Source organism: Phyllosticta capitalensis (assembly GCF_038381095.1).
Source record: "Phyllosticta capitalensis strain CBS 128856 chromosome Unknown BKA78scaffold_10, whole genome shotgun sequence".
In the NCBI taxonomy this organism is placed as follows: Eukaryota; Fungi; Ascomycota; class Dothideomycetes; order Botryosphaeriales; family Phyllostictaceae; genus Phyllosticta; species Phyllosticta capitalensis.
Genome location: NW_027117448.1, coordinates 1626183 through 1647830, shown reverse-complemented (window position 1 = coordinate 1647830; position 21648 = coordinate 1626183). Strand labels below are relative to the sequence as shown.

Genomic DNA, 21648 nt, shown 5'->3' with positions numbered 1-21648 from the left:
TAAAGACGAGCAGAGTGAAGAATACATGTATAGGCCTGGCCAGCTGCTGAGTTGCCACTGCCCTGCCGGCTGCGTGGTCTGGGCACCTGCACTCAGTGACTGCGGCGGCGGCGCTAAGCGGATTCATATATTTAGCGGAGGCCCACGTCTTCCCTTCACTACACCAACCCACTCCACTCCACAACACCACCACCACCCGACTTACGACCACCTGCTGCGACAGACGCCTCAGCCACCCTCACATCCCGTCTTCTTTCTTCATCACACTTAGAAAGAGTCTCCGCAAAAGACAGGTTTATGTCAACTATCGAAAACCTCAGGACCTTCGGTACGCTCAGCCCCGCTTCACCCAACCCCTCGTCAGCCTCGCGACCGACTCTCAACACCACCCCGCGAAGAGCCTGTCGAACGTCGCGAGCCGCTCGACGCGACTACTTTTCCTCGACCACTGCTCTCTCACCTCGACCGTCACGCTGACTCCCTCTGCAGACCCCTTCGCCGAGGCCGACGAGGACACAGGCGAGACCAAGCAGTCTCAGAATTACATCCATATTCGAATCCAGCGTATGTGTGCCTCTCAAACCTCACTCTCCTCCGCCCTTACGTCACGCGCCTCGCGCCCCTGGACCCCGCGCTGATACGTGGCACCTGCAGAGCGCAATGGCCGCAAGACCTTGACCACGGTCCAGGGCCTGCCCAAAAAGTTTGACCAGAAGAAGATCCTCAAGGTCATCAAGAAGAAGTTTGCCTGCAATGGCACCATCGTCCACGACTCGGAGATGGGCGAGGTGATCCAGCTCCAGGGTGACCAGCGCAAGGATGTCCAGGAATTCCTCACCGATAAGAAGGAAGGATTGGAGCTTGACGCCAAGACCATCAAGGTTCGTCCGCTTGACTTGTCCGAAAACTGCCACTGACAACACCCAGGTCCACGGTTTCTAAGCACCCGCCAGCGCGCCCCGTCCGCCACTGCGACCGATTACAAGTCCACATGTCACGGCTTATTGGCACCAGAGAGCCACGAGCATACCCTTTGTTCTCCCAGCTGTGGCCACATCGCTCGCATCCGGCGCCGTAGACGTTGCGATTCGCACCACCGGAGTGGCGGGCAAGACGCGCCAAAGGACTGCCCGCACGCAGGGCATGGGCTGGGAATTGCATGCTTATGATTCGGCCGACTTTTTTCTACACCTCTTTCGGTTCCTTACGACTGAAATGAATGTGTGTGCTTTGCTTTTTTGCTTGCTGCCTCTTGCACTCCCCTTTTCTGCAACACAGGCCCCGTGTGGCTGGCGACCCGACTCGCTCTTCTGTCGCAGTCGGACGGATCAAGGGAGTTTTGCTAATCTGCAACTGCGAGTCTTTTCTTCCCAGTCTCTCCTTTTACCCCAACTTCTATGCCTTGCCCGCTCCTGCAGTGGGGCTCCCATGGCTCGACATTATGGAGTGCAATCAAATTTTCGGCTTTCATACCAAACTTTTGCTGCGCTTGTGAAATTTTTGGTGGTGATTTGACTGACTTGTGCATACCGCTCGCTCGCTCGACGATTACGATTGCGATCACGATTTCCGTCGGCCCCGCCTCCACTGTCCCCCTGCTGCTGCCCCGCGCCATGGCCGCACCCCGTACGCCGAGTCAGGTCAGCTCAAGCACAAGTACAAGCAAGAGGCGGGGCGAAGTGGGGTCGTGGGGTGTTGGTGGTGTGTACCGTACTGCGTGCCCACGCTCCCTACCTAGTCTGACCGTTCTGTGTACCCCCTCTCTGTACATCCATACAGTGTCGCCGGCCGCCACTCTTCCACTCCGATTGCCAACCCGCTCTTCCCCGGCTGCCGTGTCGCGTCGTACCGCTCTGCTTGCTGCTCATCGTCTTGGGTTGCGCATGGCGTGCGTGTCCGTCCGACAGACGGACAAGCAGCAGACAAGCAGCAGGAGGATGGGAGGCGGCGCAGCACAGCACAAACGCCGTACTGTACACGCCATGGACGGCGTCGGGGGTGAGCAACGTGCACGCACGACGGATTGGACGGATGCTTTGTGCCGTCGCTGATGCTGATGCCAAACGAAACGAAATGTGATGATTGTTGGATGTTGTCTAGGTGCCCCGCGGTTGGCAGCTGGGTGACGCGGCGGCGGCTGACAGGTTGACACTGCAGTAGGACGAGCGAGTAGCCTCACCTCACACTTTACGTACATGTAGATTGTAGGTAGCTGCGGCCAGCCAGCCAGCCATCCATTCATTCGTTCAACCCGGGCGCTTGCTTGCTTGCTTGCTTGCTTGCTTGCCGGTCGGTGGTCGGCTGTCTCTGTCCTGCGCGTCGGTAGTTATGTGGGTAGGTGGGTGCTGTGCAACAACGGCATGTATGTACATACCCCGGGCACTCTGCTGGTTCTGGACTGAGGTGGACGGACAGCATTGGCGCGTGTGACGGGTGTGACGGCGGGCCACGGCACCGCCGCTGGAGAAAAAGAGTGCGACGATTAGGCTGCTCTGCCACTGTCGTTGCTGTATGTGCTTGCTTGCTTTTCTGCATGCAGTTTTTTGCAGAGGTTTGGCGGGCTGGCAGAGGCAAACGCGGATTGAAGAGAGACGGTGCGCGTGGAGACAATAATGCGGGAGGATTGCGGGCAGGGGTAGGGGTAGGGGCGGCCACAGAAGGGCAAGGGGAAAGGCAAACTGCATGGCCGCATGGCTTGGGGCTAGGAGGTCGGGCGTGGTCAGGGGGAGGGCAGGGGTAAAGAAACAGTTTTGCTGGTGTTTCTTTGATGTCGCGAGCCGAAGACAAGGGGCGCACCACACCGGCTGCTGGTGGGAGGTTTGCTCGTCTGGGGCTGTCTGGGCTTTCTTTGCCTTTTCGTCCACATTTGCGTCTGTCTTTGCGTCTGTCTGCGTCTCTTCGCCTTTGTCTCCATCTGGGGCGTGTGCGGTCGACACGACAAGAGGCGGGCGGGGGATGAGCGAAAAGACGTCGTCGTCATCTTTTGGCCTTCCGACGCATTGCTTCTACCTCACACCTCACACATACCTCTCTTTCTTCCCCCCCTCATCTCGTCCTCTCCTCTGTCATCCACGTACCTCGTCTCTTCGCCTCGTCTCTCATATCTACCGCGCGCATCCAATCCAAATCGGCGTCTTTTCTTTTCCCTCGCCGGCTGCATCTGGACGCCCGCCCGCCTCCTCGACTCGCTCTATTTTGCCCGTTGGCGTTGCTGCACAGCCAGCCTCGTTTGGACGTGAGGATGGAGTGGAGTTGCGGCGTTGAAAGGTGGGCCGTTGGGTGATGTGGTGAGTTTGAGCTTCCATCTTTTCGGGAGAGGATTGGAGGGGTTTCGGTGGGTTTGGTGGGGTTTTGGGCTGATTGGATGACTGATGGATTGAAGATCGAGTCGTTCGGGTTTTTTTTTTTTTTTTTTTTTTTTTGGACTGCTGGACTGCCGCCGAGCTTGAGGCTGCGGCGCGTTTGTGTGTGTCGCGGACCTGAGACCAAACAACTGTTTGAGCGGGCAAGAGGCTGGCCGGTGGGTGCGTGGTGAGTAATGAGCTTCTTTCCGTGAGATAATTGGAGGGTTCTGTGGTTTTGGACGCTGACCGACTGCTACAGTATTGAAGGACGACGGCTGCTTCGTTTTCTCTCGGTGCTGAACTCTGTTCAACCCATCAGACTACGCTTCTCCCCCCGTATATACCACCATCTCCTACCCACACTGTGTCCCTGGTTGCGCTCCTTGCGGACAGAATTCTTGTCTGTCTGCGCTCGATACGTCCTCGTATATCTCTCGACTCCGGGTTCAATACAAGCTCTCACTTCTTTTGCTCTTCTTTGCTCGTATATATATACAACGCACCTTCAACCACGTGGCAATCCTTCTTCGACTCACTGGGCCGTCCTCGCCTCCAAACCGCGCGTCTCTGCAATCGTCCACACTGGGACTGGCTGCCAGACTCGACGCTCGCTCTTTGCGTACTGGACCAGCTCCTGGGGGAGAACAACGCCAGGCTTCGCAAGGCTGCAGAAGAAGTCCACGAGCCACTGGAGAAGTCGAGGATCTACGGCGCATGGTCACCGTGCTGGAGGAAGAGCTTCGCAATGCCAAACTTGGCCGATGTGGTTGGCTTCGGTTGTTGATGCTGGTGTACCACGCTGAGCTCGCCCGCCTCGATGCAGCAATATGAGAGAAAGACGCGAAGCCAAGATCCAACAACTTGGTCGCTCTGTTCTCGACTGTTGTCGCGGTGCTTTCGATCCGAGACCTACCTTTGCAGCAACTTTGCGTCCAAGCACCAGGCTTTGCGACTTGAAGTCTTCGCCTGATGCGGCCCCGACCGCTCTGGATGCGCTGCACGGTAGCTGGACCGTACTAGGCATGTTTGCTCTCCAGGTAAAGATGCAATGGAAGATTGTAGTAGTTGGCATGTATCGACGGTGGACTTGAGTATGTGATCTGAAATTTTCAAAGTAGTTGGCTTTGCTGACGCCCTTCACAGCTTCCTTGAGAACAGCAACTTCTCGGATATTACCATCAAAGTCGGAGCGGCTGGCACGGAGATGTGCGTTCACCGTATGCCCTAAGTTGTCCAAAAAAAAGCCTTTTTCGCACCTGTATATATCACCGTCCCGACTCGCATCCCCGACCTATGGGCTTGCGTCTATCTGTTGACTCTGGCCGCTGAAGGGCTTCGTTTCGTCCGCATACCTAGCAGCGGCTGCTGAATGAACTCTTGCCGCCTCGGACGACATGCTCAGAAGTCTTCTGCGCCTCCGCCGGTCAGCATCCACGTCCGCGCCAACCCCAGATCCGCACCCATTTTCGGCCCGCGGGCTTCTTCAAACCCTTCAAGCTTGTCGGACGACTGCTCCAGGCAACTCAAGAGGGCGCTCGTGCGGCTTCAGCGCGATTCTGCCCCTGGGTCCAGGTCCCCGTCCTCGTCCTCGTCCTCGTCCTCGTCATGGTTCTGGTACTTGCGTAGGATCCACCGCTCCACGCATGGTTTCCGAGAGGTCGGCTTCGCTGGAAAAGCCGGACGACGACACGCAGGGCGGAACGTGCGGTAGCATGAGACAAAGACGCGAAGCCAAGATCCAACAACTTCATCGCTTCGTTCTCTCCTGTCGTTGCGGTGCTTCCGATTCGAGACTTTTTCGCGTCTGTATATATTACGGAGCCAACCCGTATCCAGACCCACGGACTTGCGTCTGTCTCTCGGGTCTGGCTGCTGAAGCGCGCTGTTTCTTCTGCTTGCATGTACCGTGCAATCAGCTTCAAGCAACTGCTGGACTACCTCTTGCCGCCTTAGACTGGTGTAACCACGCCGAGCTCGCCCGCCTCGACACAATCCCTCACCTTCTCCTCCCATGTATATATACGGACCCAGACCTACAGACTTGCGTCTGTCTCTCGTCTCTGGCCGCTGAAGCGCTCCGGCTCTCCCGTCTACCTGGCAGCAGCTTTTCGACGTTCTCTCGCCACTTCCGACGACTTGCTCAGAAGTTGGCATGTCCTCCCTCCCGGAACCAATCAAGGCCCATGACACCCAGTTGACATGCCTCCGGAGCAAGAAGAAGTCGACTCCATCGACTGCCGCGGCGCTGCTGAACATCCACGTCCGCGCCAATCCCGGAGGGATCGAAAGTTGAGGACGTTTACACTCTCGGCCCACGAGCTTGTTCAGGTCATTCAGGCCCTGTTCGACGACTGCTCCAGGCAACTCAGGAGAGCGCTCGTGTGTCTTGAGCGCTTACAGCGCATGTCAGTCGAGGACACGGTATTCGCACAATACTGCGGTGTGAGAAGACGAAGAGCCTGAGATCGCCACTATGAGCACCTTCGACTGAGCACAGGCAACCTCGGAGTTGGAACAGCCCCCGCCCGTCGGCCAGGAGGTGTCCAAGCATGACAAGTTGCATGCGACGACCTGAGGAGTGGATATTCCCTCGAAACTCTGCACGACTACCACTCTTTGTTACACTTCTGTGCTTGATACCTCTTGGTGCATCTTTTGATCACTCCGCTTCGTGGAAGCCCCACCGTTGAGGATTCTGAGTTCAGCCTCTCGCAAAGGACGGTTCCTGGCCTTAGGCAGATGTTAACAAGATTCCTGGCCTCCAGGCGGAAGCTGACAAGGTCGAAGGCCTTCAGGCGGAGGCCAACAAGGTTCCTGGCCTTCAGACAGAAGCTGACGAGGTTCCTGGCCTCCAGGTGGAAGCTAATAAGAACGCATCTCGCCCTGCTGGCCCGGCATTCAACAGTCCGGTGGCCGCCTTTCTTTCGCCCGTATATTATATATTACGCAGCTTCGACAAAGTACGCAAGTGCTCTTCTCTCAAACTTGCGCGTGTCAATCTCTGGATATCCACTGGCCGCAGAGCGAATGTCCTCGTTGTTGGTTCCGACGTCTCCTCAGGCGAGCATGGACGAAGCCTTTCAGTCCTGCCGTCAGACGGATCGCCTCAAGGTGTGGTACCCGAAGCAGAAGAGGTTCGTTCTGCAGAGGGATCAGACGCAGGAGGAGGAGACGGTTTGCGGCGTCTACGTCCTGGCGACCCTCGCCTACAACATGACTAGGTTTCCTATGCCGGCAAAATTGTACCCGCCAGTCTAGAGAGCGGCCATGTCCCACTTACTCGGTCGCTTGGTTGAGGAGCCCCCCTTTCAGGTCCTATCATCCATGTCCCTCTGGAATCCGACCTCAACCAGCAGGCTCCGTCTCCTCTCATCCGGGCCACCCGCCCTTCCTTAATCACTTTGCACGGCAGGGTCAGCAGGAGCATTGGCAGCCGCAGCCTGGCTTTCCGCATTCCGCTTTTAATGCGCAAAACCCATACACGCCAACAGCATCGGCAGACTGTGTCTCCAACATGAAGTCCGCGTCCTGGGACCTCGTATTCAGCAAATCGAACTTAGCTACAACCCGTTCTGGCCAAATTTGTACGGTCCCATGGGAACTGATGTTGCAGGAATTCGGAGAATCGGGCAAAACTTCACATCGCCATACGAAACGGATTAGGATTTCATTCCTCTTTATGGCTCCGAAGATGCGTGCCTACAGACCTTGCTCTCCTTTGCACGCATCTTGCGCACTCTTGGCTCAGAGCGTGGAGGTTGGCGACAGCCGTTGCTCTTCTGGAATCTTTCCTGTCTGCGCTCCCTTCCTCCGTTCCCTCTGTGGGCTCTGTCGGCAACGAGATTTCTTGTTCTATTGACGAAGAGGCTGGAAGCTCACGAGCATTCCCTGCGCTACCTGACGCATCGACGGGCGTCATTCGCGAAATCACAGACCAAATGATACCCCGAGCGCGTCGCTGCGCTGACAGTCGGCTGCCCTCGAGGCAATACACGAAGCGGCCGAGGCATTCCTCGTCAGCCTCTTTGAGGACGTCAATCTCTGCGCGATCTACGCCAAACGCATCACCATTTAGCAGCCAGACATGCAGCTGGCGACGTCTGTTGCTGTCGAGAGCGCATGAGAGTTGGGGGGCGCCCTCAAGAAGGTCAAGATCATTATCAAGCCTCGTCCGAGCAACCGGAACAAAGTGGCCGTTCACACGTACGGCGATCATACCTTTCGCTCGCTTGGTCATTTCTTTTTATATATCCACCATTTTCTCTCCGCCATGAGTGCGGCGAAGGCCATCTCCTGGAAGTTCAGCCGGCCGGTCCGTCTTGCTGGCCCATCCCACTTGCACCACACCAACTGTGGCGGAGGTTTCCTGGATGTCCAGCATCATTCCCCAGGTGTCGAGCTTGCCAATCCTGGAAACGAACACATCACTTTCCTTTCCCTGGCTCCCATTCTCATATATATATATTACGCACGCCCTGTCGATCCATTCGCCTTTGCGCGACCATCCTCTGGGGATTTCAGACCTCAAGGCACTTTGGAACGCCGCACCGAGCTTTGTGGTTGACAACTGTTTGCCGTCTCCGGTCGCCCCTCTGCTCGGCAGGATTCTCTCAAGAGGAACGGGGTTGTCCTACTGTGGCTCCGCACCAAGGAGAATCCAAGCCTCAAGACCGCTAAAGCACGCGAGTCCATTCTTGCAGAGGCAGAGACAGCTTCCAAGTCTTTGCAAACGAGCGTCTCCATCGATGCGTCCACACGACCCGTGTGCTCCAAGGACTCCCTGGCACGCAACGCGCTCCTCAATAGCATTCTCCATCAAGCTGAGTCTTTCAAGGGATCTCCTCCACTCTGAAAGGCACAGTGGCGCAGACTGCGTGCCATGATACGACAACTAAGCCCGCCAAACACGTTCTGTTCCTTCTCGTCTGCTCTGGAGCAGGGGGATTCATGTTTCCCAGGTATTGAGCTCGCGAGGCTCCAGAAACACTCCCTGGGCTTTTGTTTCCCTGACTTCCACTCTCGTATATATATTTCGCACACCCTGTCAATCCATCGGCTGTTGTGCGACCATCACTCTCACGGCACTCTACGCCACCCCGAGCTTTGTGGTTGACAACGGCTTGCCACCAAGAAGCAGTCAAGTCTTAAGACCACCAAAGCACGCGAGTCCATTCTTGCAGAGGCAGACGCAACTTCCAAGTCTTCACACCATCAACGTACGTCGAGGCACTGGCGCCGTCGAGTTGTGACATTTGCTGACTTTGTGGTATCCAGGCTTCTCGTGCATTTGTTTTCGGGCCTCAGGAGTGAAGCCCTCATGCAGGACATGTGGTGTCTCGCGCCCTTTGTTACGGACGACGAGCAAGATTGTGGTCTTTCTGCATCCCTCGTATATATAAGCACTCGAATCGGCCTTCGTCGTCGCATGCTACTCGCCGCATCCGCTTGCCCTCTCCATGGAATCGGACTCTTGCTCCTAGTGGTATAGGACCTGTCGTCTCCCAGGCCCATCGTTGTTGAGATCATGACTGACCCTCGCGCCCCGTTCCCGCACAACCAATCTCCAACACACATCCCCAACCATGGCACCCGGAGCTTGGGAACCCCTCGACAAGTACCCAAATGACTACATCATCCGCTACAATCCACAGGAGAAAGGTCTTCAGCAGGAGGGCATGACTATCATTCCAACGCAAACACGAGGAGCTCAAGCAGTCCTACGAGGCCCTCCATTGCGAACACCAACATTGCCAGGAGCAGATCCCTTGGTTTCCGGATGTTTGTCGCTGCTTAGAGTCCAAGTCATCCTCGATTCTTGCACCAAGATCACTGGGGCCACATGCGTTCGCTGGATTTTCTTGCGTCCTGCTCTTCCCCCAGAGAGCAGTCCCGAAGATGACTTCTTCAACTAGCCGTTGGTGGGGGACAGCAGGGGCCAGATCCATTCGAGGCCAGGTACCAGCGACTCTGAAAAGAAGTTCGACTGCCATGCCAACAGGCGGCTCAGGGCAGACGCTCAAGCTACCACTCCATCCTCGGCTCCCACTCAGGTTGCAACCTCCTCAGCCACCAAGATGCCGAAGTTGAAGACTTGACACTACTCTCGCTCCCGAGTCGCCAAGTGTCCACGAAAATGTGGCCGATGCTGCCATCGCGGCTATGCAGCAGTCTAACCCCTCGAAAGCTCCTGTTGAGGCCGGCGGCGCCTTTGAGGCCTCCAAGACGGCAATCATGGCCATCGCCAACCAGTTCCAAGGCGCCGAGGTCGAAGAATTGATGATTTCTCCTCTCCCAAATCGCCAAGTCGTACATGAAAATATTGCCGATACTGCCATTGCGGCTATGCGCCAGTCCATTCCCTCAGCAGCCCCCATTGAGACCGGCGGTGCCTTTGAGGCCTCCAAGACGGCAACCATGGCCATCGCCAACCAGTTCCAAGGCGCCGAGGTCGAGGACCTGGAAGTTCCTCCGCTCCCGGAGCGTGTCGCAACCCTCTGCGCGTGGTCTACGCGGGACTGGCAGCACCTTTTCGGCAAAGAAGCTACTGGCCGCGTGCTCCGACCACTCCCTGGCATGCAACGCGCTGCTCAACAGCATCCTCCATCAGGCTGAATCACTCAAGGGATCTCCCCCATTCTGGAAGGCGCAGCAGCAGGTGCGCGCCATGGTAGAACAATTTCGGCCATCCAACATGTTTTGCTCCTTTTCCTCTGTGCTAGAGCAGTGGGGATCAAGAGGTCCAGATCGTCTCAACGTTTCCCAGACTGGCTATGCGTCTTTGGTTCCCCAGGGGTGGAAGACAGAGCCAGAGGAAATGCAGTCAGAGCTTCTGCCTCCCTTGCACGTATATATCAACTTCGACGCCACCTCCGCTGATGACATCCATCCGCGACTTGCCGAGTCCGGTGAAGCTTGAAAACATTGCGACTTTCGTCGTCGAAAACATGTTTGATTCCTGCCGGGGAATGCTCATCAAACTACTCTTCTCGGACACACAGCACAACCGACTGGTGCCGCCTGTCTGAGGAAGTCCCCAGAGACCATTGGAAGTCTCAGAAATCAACTTCACTTCTTCTGGTTTCTCCGTATATATATATTACCACTACTACCATGGACGAGCTGGCGACGGCTATCTCATTGCGACACTCCTGATCTTCCCGCCGCTCCACGACTTGTGTTTTCGGAAAGCAAAAACAGCCTGGGGTGTCTGAGAGCGATCCTCCGCCGCTGGACTTGACTGGTCCTGACAACTTCGTTCAGACGGTCATCAAAGCCTGTTTGGAGCCCGACGTGGCTTCGACACATCGCGTCCACTGCGGCCTCCTTCCGCGCATCGCTTGACGTCGCCGCCATCCGGTGCCCCACCACCACCACCGCCGCCGACCACGTTGGGGATCAGGCGGCCGTAGATAACACAAGGACTACTATCCCTTGCAAAGCTCCTTCTCCACCCAGGTCAGTTCCCATCCTTTTAAACTCTGTGCTTCACTAACAAATATAGTCATGCCTTTCGATCCACTGTATACCAATGCCATCAACATGATCAACATAACAATGTACAAGAGTCTGCTCGAGAGAGCCAAAGCGCACCTTCATGATCATCTCCAATCGCCTCGAGGGCGTGGGGCAGTATAAGAAGGCGGTGGCGTTCATCGCGAATGCCCGTCAAAGCCTTCAGCCAGAATGGACCGACAAGGATGGCACTTCCGTGGGCTGAATTCGGGTACACCAACAACACTTGGTGGCTGGAACAGCACAAGAAGCACACGAGTTCGGCCTTCCTGATGACCCTGGCAGAGGCATTCTGCGCTCGTTACCTGCCGAAGTACCGCATCAGACAATTCATCGTCTTCAAGATCTGTGCTCGCTATCTGTCAAAGGACCGCATCATTGGAGGCCCAAATCATCAACGTTCGACTTGGCTTCTCCGTATATACCGTCTTTTTTTATATCTACCGCCGCGGACGAGCTGCCGACGGCAACCACATTGCGACACCAGTCCAACGTTCATCATGATGATGACGTGTCAAGACAACGCTCTTCCACCGCCAGCGCCAGCACCCAACAACAACCTCGTCTTCAGCCTCGAAACGCAACGGCTCATATCCCAAGGACGGTTGGCTTTGACGGGAGCTGGGTGCTCAACCGATCAAGCCAGAAAAACACGACCAGCTGAGTACATGGAAGCTGGTATTGAGGCCAGCTTTGAATCGACCATCGCGAACGAGGCACGTCGTTGTGTGACTCGCATTCTCTTCTCAGTAAGTCTCCACTCCTTCTAACCATTTGACACCCCGCTTACGGATTTGAAGCCTACACGAAGGCAGGCTCCAAGCACAAAGACCCTGCCGTGCGCTGTTTGGCTAAAGCTGACCCTGGAAGACTCACTCCAAGCCATCAAAGACCGATTGTTTGAAGACCTCATTCGGGACATTGACGGGCCAGAAGGAGAGTTTCCACGGGTGCTTTCTAAGCCAAGTCCGACCAGCCATCTGCTCACAAGCTTGGACCGTGGTCCGACTGGACTCTGGGAGACAAAGTCCAAGTCTGAGTCACTCGCTGTCGCTCCATTCTGCTTGCCGATGGATTCCAACGGCGGTGCTGTATCTTCATTCCCGCTTTCGTCAACCTCTTGGAGACGTACTCTTTTCCGCTCAGATCTGGCATCATGCACTTTCGCCTGCTCTCTCTTTTCACGCGAGCCTGCTGGCTGGTCAGCTGGTTGTCTGTATATATACACCTGAATCTCCCCTTCGACTGTGGTGTTTCGCGTCATCCAGGAAGCGAAAGATTTCACCGGCTTCTTGTCAACCACGCAACCACTTCACCGGTCTGTTGTTGAGCGCGACCCACAACGCTGGATTACGTGTGCCAGACGGAAGAGGAGAATGCCGTGATGAACGTTCATTATATGCAGCACTCCCCATCAGGTACGGCAGATGCCTGGCAACGCTCTATCGGTCGCTATCGGTGATTGCCCGGTCGACATGCAAAAGGATTGGAGCGCCCACGCCGGACATCGACAGGTGCCTGCCAATTGGCTGGAGGATGCTCGAGCCCATCATCCAACCGCTGGTGCCCCAGCTCGAATCGATCCGGACACTCTCAACGAGGACCAACGCAAGATGTTTGATCGGTTCCGTCGTCACTACGAGGACTCCCTGAACGTGCTTCCTGTGTGCACTCAGCTCACGTTCCCAGCACGTTGCAGGCGATTCGGCGCCGCACTGTCCTCTTTTATTTGTTCTGCGTTCTCTCTGCGGATATCCAGACCAGATTCATCTGAGACATCAGACTTTCCTCCGTCTCCGACCAATTGCAATTGCGCTCGACTCGCTTTTGGGTCCCCTCTCTTGAAGATCTTGATCTTCGCCTGTCGAGCCCCCTGTTCAACCCCCTGTCCAACAGATTTTCGCCGATTATTGCCGCAGAGTTCCAGTCAGACATGTGCTGTCGCTGCTACCAGGAATGGACACCGCCGACACGAGTCTCCGCAGTCATCCAAAGACCCGATCTTACCACTAGTATATCCACGACACAACGACCGACTCTGCGGCATTTGGCATTGTATATACTTAACACGGAAGAGCTCTTCCTTCATGGATGAGACACCTGCCACAACGTCCGTGTCTTCGCGGACCGGAGTCTCCTCCACTCAAGGTCCTGTGGCCGCACCAGTTGCCGGCGTCACCATATCGAGTCCAGTTGCTACTCTCCTCGGCGGCAATTTTTCCAAAAGGACCGGGAGCATTCTGTTGTAGCTCTGCTATATTCCATCGCATGCCTGCAAGTCATAGGCATCAACAGAGCTCTACCCGTGACATGGCCCTGGCCACGGAGAAGGAGAACACTGCCGGGCGCTTTTCCTGGGCATTGATTCCTCCACGGAGCCCAGACGATCCACATGTCACACTTCGTCGTGTGGAATACAGCCATCGCAGCGGAGCAGCGGAGTTGGACAACGACAACATACAGCGTCTTTCGTTGACGTGCAAGGAGATCAATCGGCAAGTCAAGACGGTCCTGGTCGGGTCTCTCCGCATATCATTGACATCCATGAATCCGGCTTTGCCACTCCTGGTCCGGTCTTGCGTCGACAACTGCCGTCGTCATGAGCGCCCCACTACTCAAGGAGAGGCACCCTACAACCAAGGATCCGGCTGGCGACGATCGCCCAACCAGCTCGGGATTGGAAAAGCCGGCAAAAAAGCGTGGCGATCGTGTCCAATTCTCGACCCCATATGCTCCCCCAGCTGTCCGGAATCCAATCAATGTCCATTGGACTGGCGGTTATCCAGGATGTTTTTGTATATATCTTCCCCACGGAATCGCCAACCGCATGGGCGACCCCGTCCACCCTCCAACCTTTCCGTAGGACGCAAGCCTTTGCAACACTTCGCGGAGAATGCCATTCATGGATCCTAATCTTGTGCACGCGTCCGCCCGTGGAGTACAATGGCACTTTCGCTCCTCACAGTACATGGCGCAACTGCAGTATCACTTCGGCGATGTTGTCCCGCCACTAGAGCAAGAACAAAAGAAGGAGGGCATCACTTCTCTCGACGACAAAGCTCCTTTGCCCCTTTCCCACCGACGTCAACGCCCTCGTCAATACCGCTGTCAAGTGGGTTGGCGGCATATAACACATTGAGGATCCCAACGACGACACTTGTCGGCGTGTTTGCTTCGACTGGAGAGATGCTGCCAAGAGCGTTGGCTTCAGCAAGCATGCAGGAATGCTCCTTGTGGATGACTCGAGCGAGCCAGACTGAAATTCTTCATCTTGACAGTCTAGATGGTGAGTTGAGGCCACGGCATACTCACAGGCTATTACCGTCACTGACAGCAGAGCAGAATAGAATGCGGTTGAACTTTGCGGGATTTCCTGCGGCAACAACGCTTCCCGGCATGTGCTTCTGCTTGGCGCGCAAGCAGTCGATCTTTTGGGTGGTCCCCGTTGAATTCAACAACAATCCTCGAGTCACGATTGGCAGAGAACCTTGCACACCAGACATTGAGATCATATGTCTCAGACATGCCTTGGCTGGATCCAGAACGGCGTTGTGACTATCATGCCACCCAAGCAACACTGTTAGTGTCTTCCGTCCCCCACATACTGCGAAATGCTGACCGAACCCAGCGTATATATATATATATATATCTGTCGTATATCTCGGTCTTCTTCGAACGCCGACGACATCAAGTCTTGGCTTTGATGCGGGGATTCGGCAAGCTCGGGTTGTGGTGTTGATGGCAACCCCTTTTCGCACCACTCGGGAATGGAAAAGGCGAGGTCTCTGGACGCTTGAACGTCGCCTTTCCTTTTTCGGGGGAATGGGGAGTTATCACACGCCTTTCCGCGCATCCCTCGTCCTAGTCAACACAAGACCCTGCATGGGTACTCCTTTGGTCTCGGCTTGCGCTGCCAAGCCGTACCCACAGTCGCCACAAGACTGCCCATGGCTACATGAACTTGTTTGGTCTCGGCTTGTGCTTGCCCACAGTCAACACCGAAGCATCCACGGCTACTTTGGTCTCGGCTTGCGCTTCCCCAGTCGACACAAGACAGCCCACGGGTACTTCTTTGGCCTCGGTTTGCGCTTTCCAGTTGTGCCCACGGCCGACACAAGACCCTACATGGGTACTTCTTCGGTCTCGGCTTGAGCTTCCCGGCTGTACCCACCGAACGCTTCACGCGTACTTCTGTTGGTCTCGGCTTGCGCTTCCCACCTGTAGCCTCTCGTCGACAAAAGCTCGATCACCTCCTCGGCCAACATCCCCAATCTTGTCCAAGTCAACCCGGTGTACAACCAACGCCTGATGGCGTTCCAAGTGCCAGCACTGCCAGCCCCGAATTTGAACACGTCGACCGGCAATGGCCAAATGGCCCCCGAGACGACGGCCAAGGAGAAGGCTCTGATTGTGTATACGTACCCCGACGGGCGCGAAAGTGGGATCTTTTCAAGTCAACAGCATCAATAGAAGCAAAGCACGCACCTCGCGGCTCGCGCGTACGAGTACTGCAAAATCTTTGGACATCGCCACCCGGATGACTTTTATACACGACGAGGACGACAAGGACGACGACGACTCCCAGTGGCGAGCTTTGGCGGCACAACTTCCCGGCCAAAACGTCTTTCTGGATCCGGACCACATGGCGACGGCACCCTACTACGACCTGCGGGACGCGAGGCGCGGGATTCAGAACCAGATGCAAGAAGGTCTTTACTGTGCCTCCGACGAAAATGCCGACCTCCTCCAGACGCAGCTGGAAAATCTGAAGACGCCGAACCAGAATCTCTCCGACCTGCAAGATCTGTACCACATCCGACAGGTGCGGCCCTAGCACTGTCTGCCCATCAACGTGAATGTACGCCACCGCCCGACGCATCCAGGCCCACACAACAACTCCAGGGGAGACGCGGCCTCTCAGACTTCGTTCTACTGGACGATAACCAGGCCTACTATTGAGCCTGAGGCGTATCAACCACTGTTTCTTGCTCCTCATCTCTCGTATATATATTTTTTATCTGCTCGCTTCGAAGTCGTCAAGCATGATCCACACTGGGTGGAAGTTTTCTGCATTGAAAAACTGCTGTTGCGGGCCTCCCAACCTTCAAGTACGGTGTGGACGGCGTGGCCCGCGTTGCTTGAACTTTTGAACCAGAGAGTACGTTGAATTGCTTTGTTTTCGTTTCCAGTGCTGACCTGCCCAGGTGATGCGGCCGCCGGTTCGCCGCCGGTACCCGTACAACGAAAATTGTGGCAAAAAACTCGAAAAGGCCCACGTCCGCCAACCAATCATATACGCCAATTGCTGGCAGATGAGCTCGGCCAGTATGACGCATGAGGAAGCCGCAATGATGCTTGATTGTATGGAGGTGTACGCGACGGCAGCGACAGCGACAACGATTCGGCGGAGCTCATCGACACGAGTTCCTGCTAAGGCCTCTGGAACGAACATTCTGCCCGACCCCCTATGCCCAATATCGCTGACTTTCGCAACCGCGACGACTACCTCCGGGCCTTGACGGAGCACTCTCTTGAGGGTTGGAACTCTTGTGCGCGTATTGCTATTCGCGATACTGTCCCTGTTGCCTTGGCTCGCAAGCTCCGCCAGGGCACAGCCAAGGACATGTTCATCTGGATTTGCGATTTCTACCAGTCTGGTGAAGCTTGGTGGAATGTCCAATTCACTTGCCAGAGCTTCTTCCGGCTTTGTTCTGCATGGACCTACTCTTACATTTCCACTGGCTGCGCGAGGCGACGATTGCCATTATATCTCTACTTTTGCTGTATATCCACGCACCCATTATATATCTCGCCGTTTTCACTACCTTCTCCGGTCACCGTGGGAGAGGTAGACATTCCAGCCGCCATTTCTGGCTCTGGCTGCGGACTAGAGTCTCCTCAACGTGGTTCAAGTCGGCTCTGAAACAGCAGACCGAATTGAAATCGGCTTCACTTCTTCCGAGTATATCAAAACTACCTTACTACACGAGACAATCCTGGTGCATTGGGGGCATCAGAAACGCTATATCAACTGCTGAGCTCAAGGAAATGTTTTCAAAGATCACCTCTACCAACCCACCCACGCCTGGTGCTTCGCCTGTCCACTCCAATGCGACTACAATTGTTGCCCAGGTCATCAAAAAGCTTCAAGAACCTCGCACCGGCCTCGACACGGACGACTCGGCTGATAAGATTGTGAGCATCATCAATGCTCTAGCAACCGCTAAGCTCAAGGAAACTGCTACGCCATTCGGCTCTTCTCGGACTCGACTGTGTAGACCCAAGTCCCAATCACCTGCCAGGTCCTCTGCGCATGACCATCGACCAGCCTCGTCTACCGACAACGGGGAGAAACAGACGCTCGAGTGCGCGCTCGGTGTTGCGCGCATTGCAGCGACCGGCCACCTCGCACGGATGCGCCCCGTTCTGGATTGTGCCAGTTTCCAGAGCCAAATCAATGCCATGACGACCCCGGCTTCCACTGAAAGACTCGCTGCTTTCGATGGCCAGCTCTCGGTTTCGCCATCGGCTGGTACGAGCTCGACGACCGCCGTAACTGCAGGGTGACGGACAGTGGGGGCCGGGAAGTGCTCTGCGTTGCCCTCGAGGATACTGGTACTGTCACGACTGCTCCTGAACCGCCTGCTCTTGCCACAACTGGTGGCGCTCTCACATTCCATGACTCCAATGACAACGCGTCCAACGACAACAGACCTTCAGCTCTCATTGTGTGGCTGAGAGGACGACGTCACTCCTTGTTTGAGCTTTTCTCCTCGAGCGGCTCCCACTCACCGAGATGACCCGCCTCTTCCGTCGCCTGTGCTGAAGCGGCCGAGACCGAAATCTCCAGGCTGAAAAACGAGATGAACGCTCTCAAGGCCAATCCCGACCGTATCGACCCCGATGCTGGCCCCAACAGTCAATTGCCCGACCTCCAGGCCAAAGCCAACCGCGCACAAGAGCTTGAAACTGAGGAATCTCGTCTTGACGACCAGGTAACTGCTCTCCAGGCTAAAGCCAACGAGTTTGACGCACTCCAGTCTGCCAATTCAAAGCTTGAGAAGGAGGTTAGCCCCCTCCAGGCCGCTTCAGTTGCAGCGTCCTGATGGCAGGGCAGACTCGAGGTTGTAGCCCCATCCGACGCGGAGCCGCGGCGCACATGGAGCAGTCGACTGTCAGCATCAACCATCTTGTTCACTGAAGTCGATCGTCAGATGGCAATGGACTTCGGCGTTGGAGCCTTTGGAAAAGACCTATTCTTACTCTTTTTCATTCCCCGTATATTTCTCACGCGCCTACTTTTATATATATACACCTCTTCTCTTTTCTGGCTGCTGGTTCCCAGCGCATCCATGGTCCTCCGAATGCGCTCTTCGCATCCGCAGCGTTGGTGGAGTTGCGCGAGACCTTAGCAAAGAGCGGCTCTTCGATCACTTGGAGCAACGATGACACTGTCTCGGCGCTCCTTTTGCCGCAGCAAAATTGGAAACTCGTGCCCTTTACGAGGCACACACAGTCCCTATCCATTGGACGATGCCGGGTGAGGGTTAACTCAAGGGGCGAGTTTGCCGGCTGGAACCAGCCCGGGTCGCCCATGAGGACGGGTTTTTGAAGAAATCGGAAAACCTCAATGCTGAAACGACATTTGGATGGTCGCTTCTCAATCCCTAATCCCGAGGCAATAGCAGTCCTGAAGAAGCATATCAAAAAGCTCGAGAACGATGTCCTCAATCCTGCCGAGGGAGCTGGTCCCTCGCGTTATCCCGGCGACCTGGATGACGAGTTCCTGGTTGAAGATGATGCACTCACCTCTCCTTATTAAGAGAGCCTCTTGAACGCCAAAATCCCGGCTGAGGATCACCCATTTGCCCTTACTTGCACCCAGCATCTTACTGAGACTCCCTTAGGCACTGGCATCTCAGATACGCCTATACCTGATGCCTTTCCCGGTCAGCCAGAGACCCCGTCGAACAGACTGCCTAGTGGATCAGATCTCTCCCACGAAGAGTACCGCGCTGGGGCGACAAGGAGGAAGAGGAAGAAGAGGAGGTAGTGGAAGACGACAGTGAGGAGGAGGAGCCCGGTCCAAGTCACCGCAAGCGCGTCAAGAAGTCGGCGGCTACCCAGGTTGCCGTCGATTTGATCAAGTTCCAGCCGAACAAGCTGAAGAGGCAACACACGGCACCCCACAATCACCAGCTGCCGGCTTCTCGCACACACGTCTTGAGTTTCGGTTGCGAACTTCACTCCCTCTGGTTCATTCACGACGCTCTTAGTACCAACGGATAGCCTTCTCCATGGCCGGATTTTGTTGCGCTATTTCGTTACAGGGGACGAAGAGATCGCTCAGGGACGGTGCGGACAGAGCGCAGCAAATCCTCGCTTCCCACATCCTGGAATCCTCACTGGCAGGCGAATGCCAGTGGTACGATGCATTGAAGCCGGCAAGTGCGTACCTGAGCTGGACAAGCTGAAGAGACAACCCCTGGTCTTGCACAGCGACGAGATCGGTAAGTGCTGGTGTTCTCTCCTTGTAAAGCTCGTGCTGATCTAGATGAAGGTCTCATGTACTGGCCGTTGCTGTGTGGTGCACACGCATTTCTTGGGCTTCTCAAAGCCAGAGGTGCACTGCCAGGAGCTCTGGAGACTCCAAAAATGTAGAATCAGGCGTTTCGAAGCAGATTGGTATAGACTTCACTTCAAGAAGTTCGCCATCCGGACCTTGGAAGGCTGGCCAAACGGACAAACCCTGTACGGCGAGCTTCTCCAAGAGTTCTAGGGCCTCCTGAGCGATGTGGAACCTAGCGAGTTCTTTATCGACGTCTGTAAGGCGTTCAAAGATGACCCAGAACCTGCTGAGACTGAAGGGGTCGGTCCTTTGCCATGTCGGCGCTTGCCACCAAACATTGTGCGGGCGGTTGTGCTGGCGGTTGTGCTGGCGTGGCGCGGCCGACAGGAAGAGTGCTTGGACGACACCAAGTGGTCGTGGTGATCAAGGCGGTACGAACTCGCCTGGAGGCCTGGGGGCCAGCTCTGCTAATAGCAAACAGGCCTTGTCGACGACGGACGCGGCGGCTTGGACGAGTTGGCGTTTGTCGTCCGGTAAGTGGCCATGGACGGGCATGCGGCAGGACTGGTTGTCTAGCAGCGTCATGTATGCGTCGAGGGCGGCGATGGACTCGTCGAGGGCGGCCGCAACGGGACCATTCCAGGCCTCGACCCGAATGTCCCCACGTTCGTCCATGGTGTCTCCTTTGATAAAGTGAGCCAGCACCAATACTGACGCCTGGGCTGTTATCTTCACCGACCCCGGCGCCAGACAAATGCTTGGATTCGCTTCGTGCTTTCCGCCAGGACCACGAGATGGATCCGAGAGCCGCCCCGTTCGTCGTTGACTTCGTCGCCCTCCATGGTATGCCAGAGGATCAGCAGTCAAGGAGTCTCCGGCGGCTTGCCCGAGGACATCAAAAGGAGGCGATTGGGGGGAGCTTCCTCAAGCAAGGTCCGTGTCAAGAGCCAGCATGTGCAGCACCTCGCCATTTGCCTAGGATTCAACGCACAAGACAAGCCTTCCAGAGAAGCCTCACCAGTTACGACAGTCTCTCCAGAACCCAGCCGCCGCAAGGTCCAAGCCCGGATTGCTATTCCCATCGCGCCAAGGATGAACGACGAGGAGCTCCAGTATGAAGGGGCAGAGTCAATTCTTGCAGCAGACCTTCCACTCAGCGCATGGGAGCACCCAGCCGTCAGAAATTACCTGCAGAAGCTATGCCCAACCCATAAGCCGCCCAACCGCAATCGTGTGAGGCAGCTTGCGTTGGCTGTCAATCGGGAGTCAAGCAGGAAATCACTGAAGTCTATGACTTCCTCAAGGGAACGCCCACTGGATGCCTGTCTGGACATGTGGCCCATCTCCTGCAATGGCATTCCCTTTAAGATGTGCCGAAGCATTTGTTGTACGTGGATTGCAACGACGCCGATCAGTCCTTTCGCAGCATCCAAGGAGTCATTCGCATGCTCTACTCTTATATATACTTGCATTTCCGGCGGAATACGTCGTGCCAAAAGTCATTTTCTGAAAGCTGCGGATGAGGTGAGTCACGTCGCGCAGAGTATACCGTGTATGGTCTCTTCCTGCGGAAGCGATGATGCACAACAGCACTCTGGGACGGCTTGTTTCGCTCAAAATGGTCAAGGGCCGTGGAAACGACGGGATTTGAGACATTGTTGCTGGAAGGTGGTGGATCGTGCCGGGGAGCAAACGCGCTCACAGCCCATCTTCACGCCGTCCTCCATCTTGACATGACGATGCAGAATTCGGCCATGACGATGGCCTAGAGTGCCATGGCTTCGGCTATGCACGCTTCGAAGGGTTGGTTTGTCCTGAGCTGGTGAGTGGGTGGACTGAACAAGCAGCGGAGCATGACTGACAAACGACAGGTCCTTCTTGTCGCGCCACGAAATGATTGTCTTCCTGAAGATGATGATGGTGGCCATGGCAATCCTGCTCTTCGCCCTGGTGTATCCTCGTCCCATTGTCATCCAGCAGCAGCAGCAACAGCAGCAGCCCCAGCATCCTGGCCAGAGGCCGTCGAATCAAGAGGTGGCCAATCAAATATCCGAAGGGAGGGCCCACGATGGGCTCACGACGGCCAATGCGAACGGAAGTGAATCTGCCTTGAGCATTTGAGTGTTCTTGATGTCGGTCTGCAACCTCACGTTCCAGCGCCAAATCTGTTCCCAGGCCGACTACTACTCAAGGCAATATGAGACTGGCAGCACCTTTTCCGCC

General features: G+C 55.8%; 12 protein-coding genes across 12 annotated transcripts; 11 read left to right on the top strand and 1 right to left on the bottom strand.

Moving 5' to 3' along the window:
* The first annotated feature begins 286 nt into the window (after positions 1 to 286).
* On the top strand, positions 287 to 1279 carry BKA78DRAFT_35465 (putative translation initiation factor SUI1). The gene is made up of 4 exons (XM_066891770.1): positions 287 to 328; positions 490 to 564; positions 655 to 881; positions 928 to 1279. Exons 1-4 carry the CDS (start codon positions 298 to 300, stop codon positions 940 to 942), a joined length of 348 nt encoding a protein of 115 aa, XP_066740766.1. The 5' UTR covers positions 287 to 297; the 3' UTR covers positions 943 to 1279.
* On the top strand, positions 1280 to 2367 carry BKA78DRAFT_35466 (uncharacterized protein). The gene has a single exon (XM_066891772.1). The coding sequence runs from the start codon at positions 1398 to 1400 to the stop codon at positions 2049 to 2051; it is 654 nt and encodes a 217-aa protein (XP_066740765.1). The 5' UTR covers positions 1280 to 1397; the 3' UTR covers positions 2052 to 2367.
* A 3176-nt stretch (positions 2368 to 5543) lies between these two features.
* Positions 5544 to 6602, top strand: BKA78DRAFT_356258 (uncharacterized protein; the record flags this gene model as incomplete). The annotated part of the gene is made up of 3 exons (XM_066892031.1): positions 5544 to 5765; positions 6110 to 6304; positions 6405 to 6602. The coding sequence occupies 3 exons, from the start codon at positions 5544 to 5546 to the stop codon at positions 6600 to 6602; spliced, it is 615 nt and encodes a 204-aa protein (XP_066740764.1).
* A 409-nt stretch (positions 6603 to 7011) lies between these two features.
* BKA78DRAFT_299101 (uncharacterized protein) lies at positions 7012 to 7581 on the bottom strand (the record flags this gene model as incomplete). The annotated part of the gene is made up of 1 exon (XM_066887003.1): positions 7012 to 7581. The coding sequence occupies one exon, from the start codon at positions 7579 to 7581 to the stop codon at positions 7012 to 7014; it is 570 nt and encodes a 189-aa protein (XP_066740763.1).
* Positions 7582 to 8926: 1345 nt separating this feature from the next.
* On the top strand, positions 8927 to 10260 carry BKA78DRAFT_299100 (uncharacterized protein; the record flags this gene model as incomplete). The annotated part of the gene is given in 4 exon segments (XM_066887002.1): positions 8927 to 9187; positions 9257 to 9394; positions 9459 to 9847; positions 9867 to 10260. 4 exon segments carry the CDS (start codon positions 8927 to 8929, stop codon positions 10258 to 10260), a joined length of 1182 nt encoding a protein of 393 aa, XP_066740762.1.
* A 1063-nt stretch (positions 10261 to 11323) lies between these two features.
* Positions 11324 to 12140, top strand: BKA78DRAFT_324274 (uncharacterized protein). Its single transcript, XM_066889272.1, has 2 exons — positions 11324 to 11605; positions 11657 to 12140. Exons 1-2 carry the CDS (start codon positions 11357 to 11359, stop codon positions 12086 to 12088), a joined length of 681 nt encoding a protein of 226 aa, XP_066740761.1. The 5' UTR covers positions 11324 to 11356; the 3' UTR covers positions 12089 to 12140.
* A 3253-nt stretch (positions 12141 to 15393) lies between these two features.
* BKA78DRAFT_356256 (uncharacterized protein) lies at positions 15394 to 16290 on the top strand (the record flags this gene model as incomplete). Its single annotated transcript, XM_066892030.1, has 3 exons — positions 15394 to 15678; positions 16061 to 16181; positions 16226 to 16290. The coding sequence occupies 3 exons, from the start codon at positions 15394 to 15396 to the stop codon at positions 16288 to 16290; spliced, it is 471 nt and encodes a 156-aa protein (XP_066740760.1).
* BKA78DRAFT_35402 (uncharacterized protein) lies at positions 16236 to 17571 on the top strand. Its single transcript, XM_066891655.1, has one exon. The coding sequence runs from the start codon at positions 16572 to 16574 to the stop codon at positions 17421 to 17423; it is 852 nt and encodes a 283-aa protein (XP_066740759.1). The 5' UTR covers positions 16236 to 16571; the 3' UTR covers positions 17424 to 17571.
* BKA78DRAFT_35403 (uncharacterized protein) lies at positions 17572 to 18053 on the top strand. The gene has a single exon (XM_066891657.1). It carries the CDS (start codon positions 17720 to 17722, stop codon positions 17960 to 17962), a length of 243 nt encoding a protein of 80 aa, XP_066740758.1. The 5' UTR covers positions 17572 to 17719; the 3' UTR covers positions 17963 to 18053.
* Positions 18054 to 18486: 433 nt separating this feature from the next.
* On the top strand, positions 18487 to 19517 carry BKA78DRAFT_356254 (uncharacterized protein; the record flags this gene model as incomplete). The annotated part of the gene is made up of 4 exons (XM_066892029.1): positions 18487 to 18645; positions 18840 to 19131; positions 19187 to 19366; positions 19417 to 19517. The coding sequence occupies 4 exons, from the start codon at positions 18487 to 18489 to the stop codon at positions 19515 to 19517; spliced, it is 732 nt and encodes a 243-aa protein (XP_066740757.1).
* Positions 19518 to 19950: 433 nt separating this feature from the next.
* Positions 19951 to 21383, top strand: BKA78DRAFT_35406 (uncharacterized protein). The gene is made up of 2 exons (XM_066891663.1): positions 19951 to 21247; positions 21297 to 21383. The coding sequence occupies exon 1, from the start codon at positions 20266 to 20268 to the stop codon at positions 21160 to 21162; it is 897 nt and encodes a 298-aa protein (XP_066740756.1). The 5' UTR covers positions 19951 to 20265; the 3' UTR covers positions 21163 to 21247; positions 21297 to 21383.
* On the top strand, positions 21201 to 21546 carry BKA78DRAFT_356252 (uncharacterized protein; the record flags this gene model as incomplete). The annotated part of the gene is made up of 2 exons (XM_066892028.1): positions 21201 to 21247; positions 21297 to 21546. 2 exons carry the CDS (start codon positions 21201 to 21203, stop codon positions 21544 to 21546), a joined length of 297 nt encoding a protein of 98 aa, XP_066740755.1.
* Between the last annotated feature and the right edge of the window lie 102 nt (positions 21547 to 21648).

What these genes read in the sequence shown, in the direction of transcription:
- BKA78DRAFT_324274 (XM_066889272.1), top strand. Translation starts at nt 11,357, where the DNA reads ATGATGATGACGTGTCAAGACAACGCTCTTCCACCGCCAGCGCCAGCA. An exon ending in TGACTCGCATTCTCTTCTCA is followed by an intron (nt 11,606 to 11,656) that starts GTAAGTCTCCAC and finishes ACGGATTTGAAG; the next exon opens with CCTACACGAAGGCAGGCTCC.
- BKA78DRAFT_35465 (XM_066891770.1), top strand. Translation starts at nt 298, where the DNA reads ATGTCAACTATCGAAAACCTCAGGACCTTCG. An exon ending in CGAAAACCTCAGGACCTTCG is followed by an intron (nt 329 to 489) that starts GTACGCTCAGCC and finishes CTCCCTCTGCAG; the next exon opens with ACCCCTTCGCCGAGGCCGAC. An exon ending in CATCCATATTCGAATCCAGC is followed by an intron (nt 565 to 654) that starts GTATGTGTGCCT and finishes TGGCACCTGCAG; the next exon opens with AGCGCAATGGCCGCAAGACC.
- BKA78DRAFT_35406 (XM_066891663.1), top strand. Translation starts at nt 20,266, where the DNA reads ATGGTATGCCAGAGGATCAGCAGTCAAGGAGTCTCCGGCGGCTTGCCC.
- BKA78DRAFT_35466 (XM_066891772.1), top strand. Translation starts at nt 1,398, where the DNA reads ATGCCTTGCCCGCTCCTGCAGTGGGGCTCCCATGGCTCGACATTATGG.
- BKA78DRAFT_35403 (XM_066891657.1), top strand. Translation starts at nt 17,720, where the DNA reads ATGAACGCTCTCAAGGCCAATCCCGACCGTATCGACCCCGATGCTGGC.
- BKA78DRAFT_35402 (XM_066891655.1), top strand. Translation starts at nt 16,572, where the DNA reads ATGGACCTACTCTTACATTTCCACTGGCTGCGCGAGGCGACGATTGCC.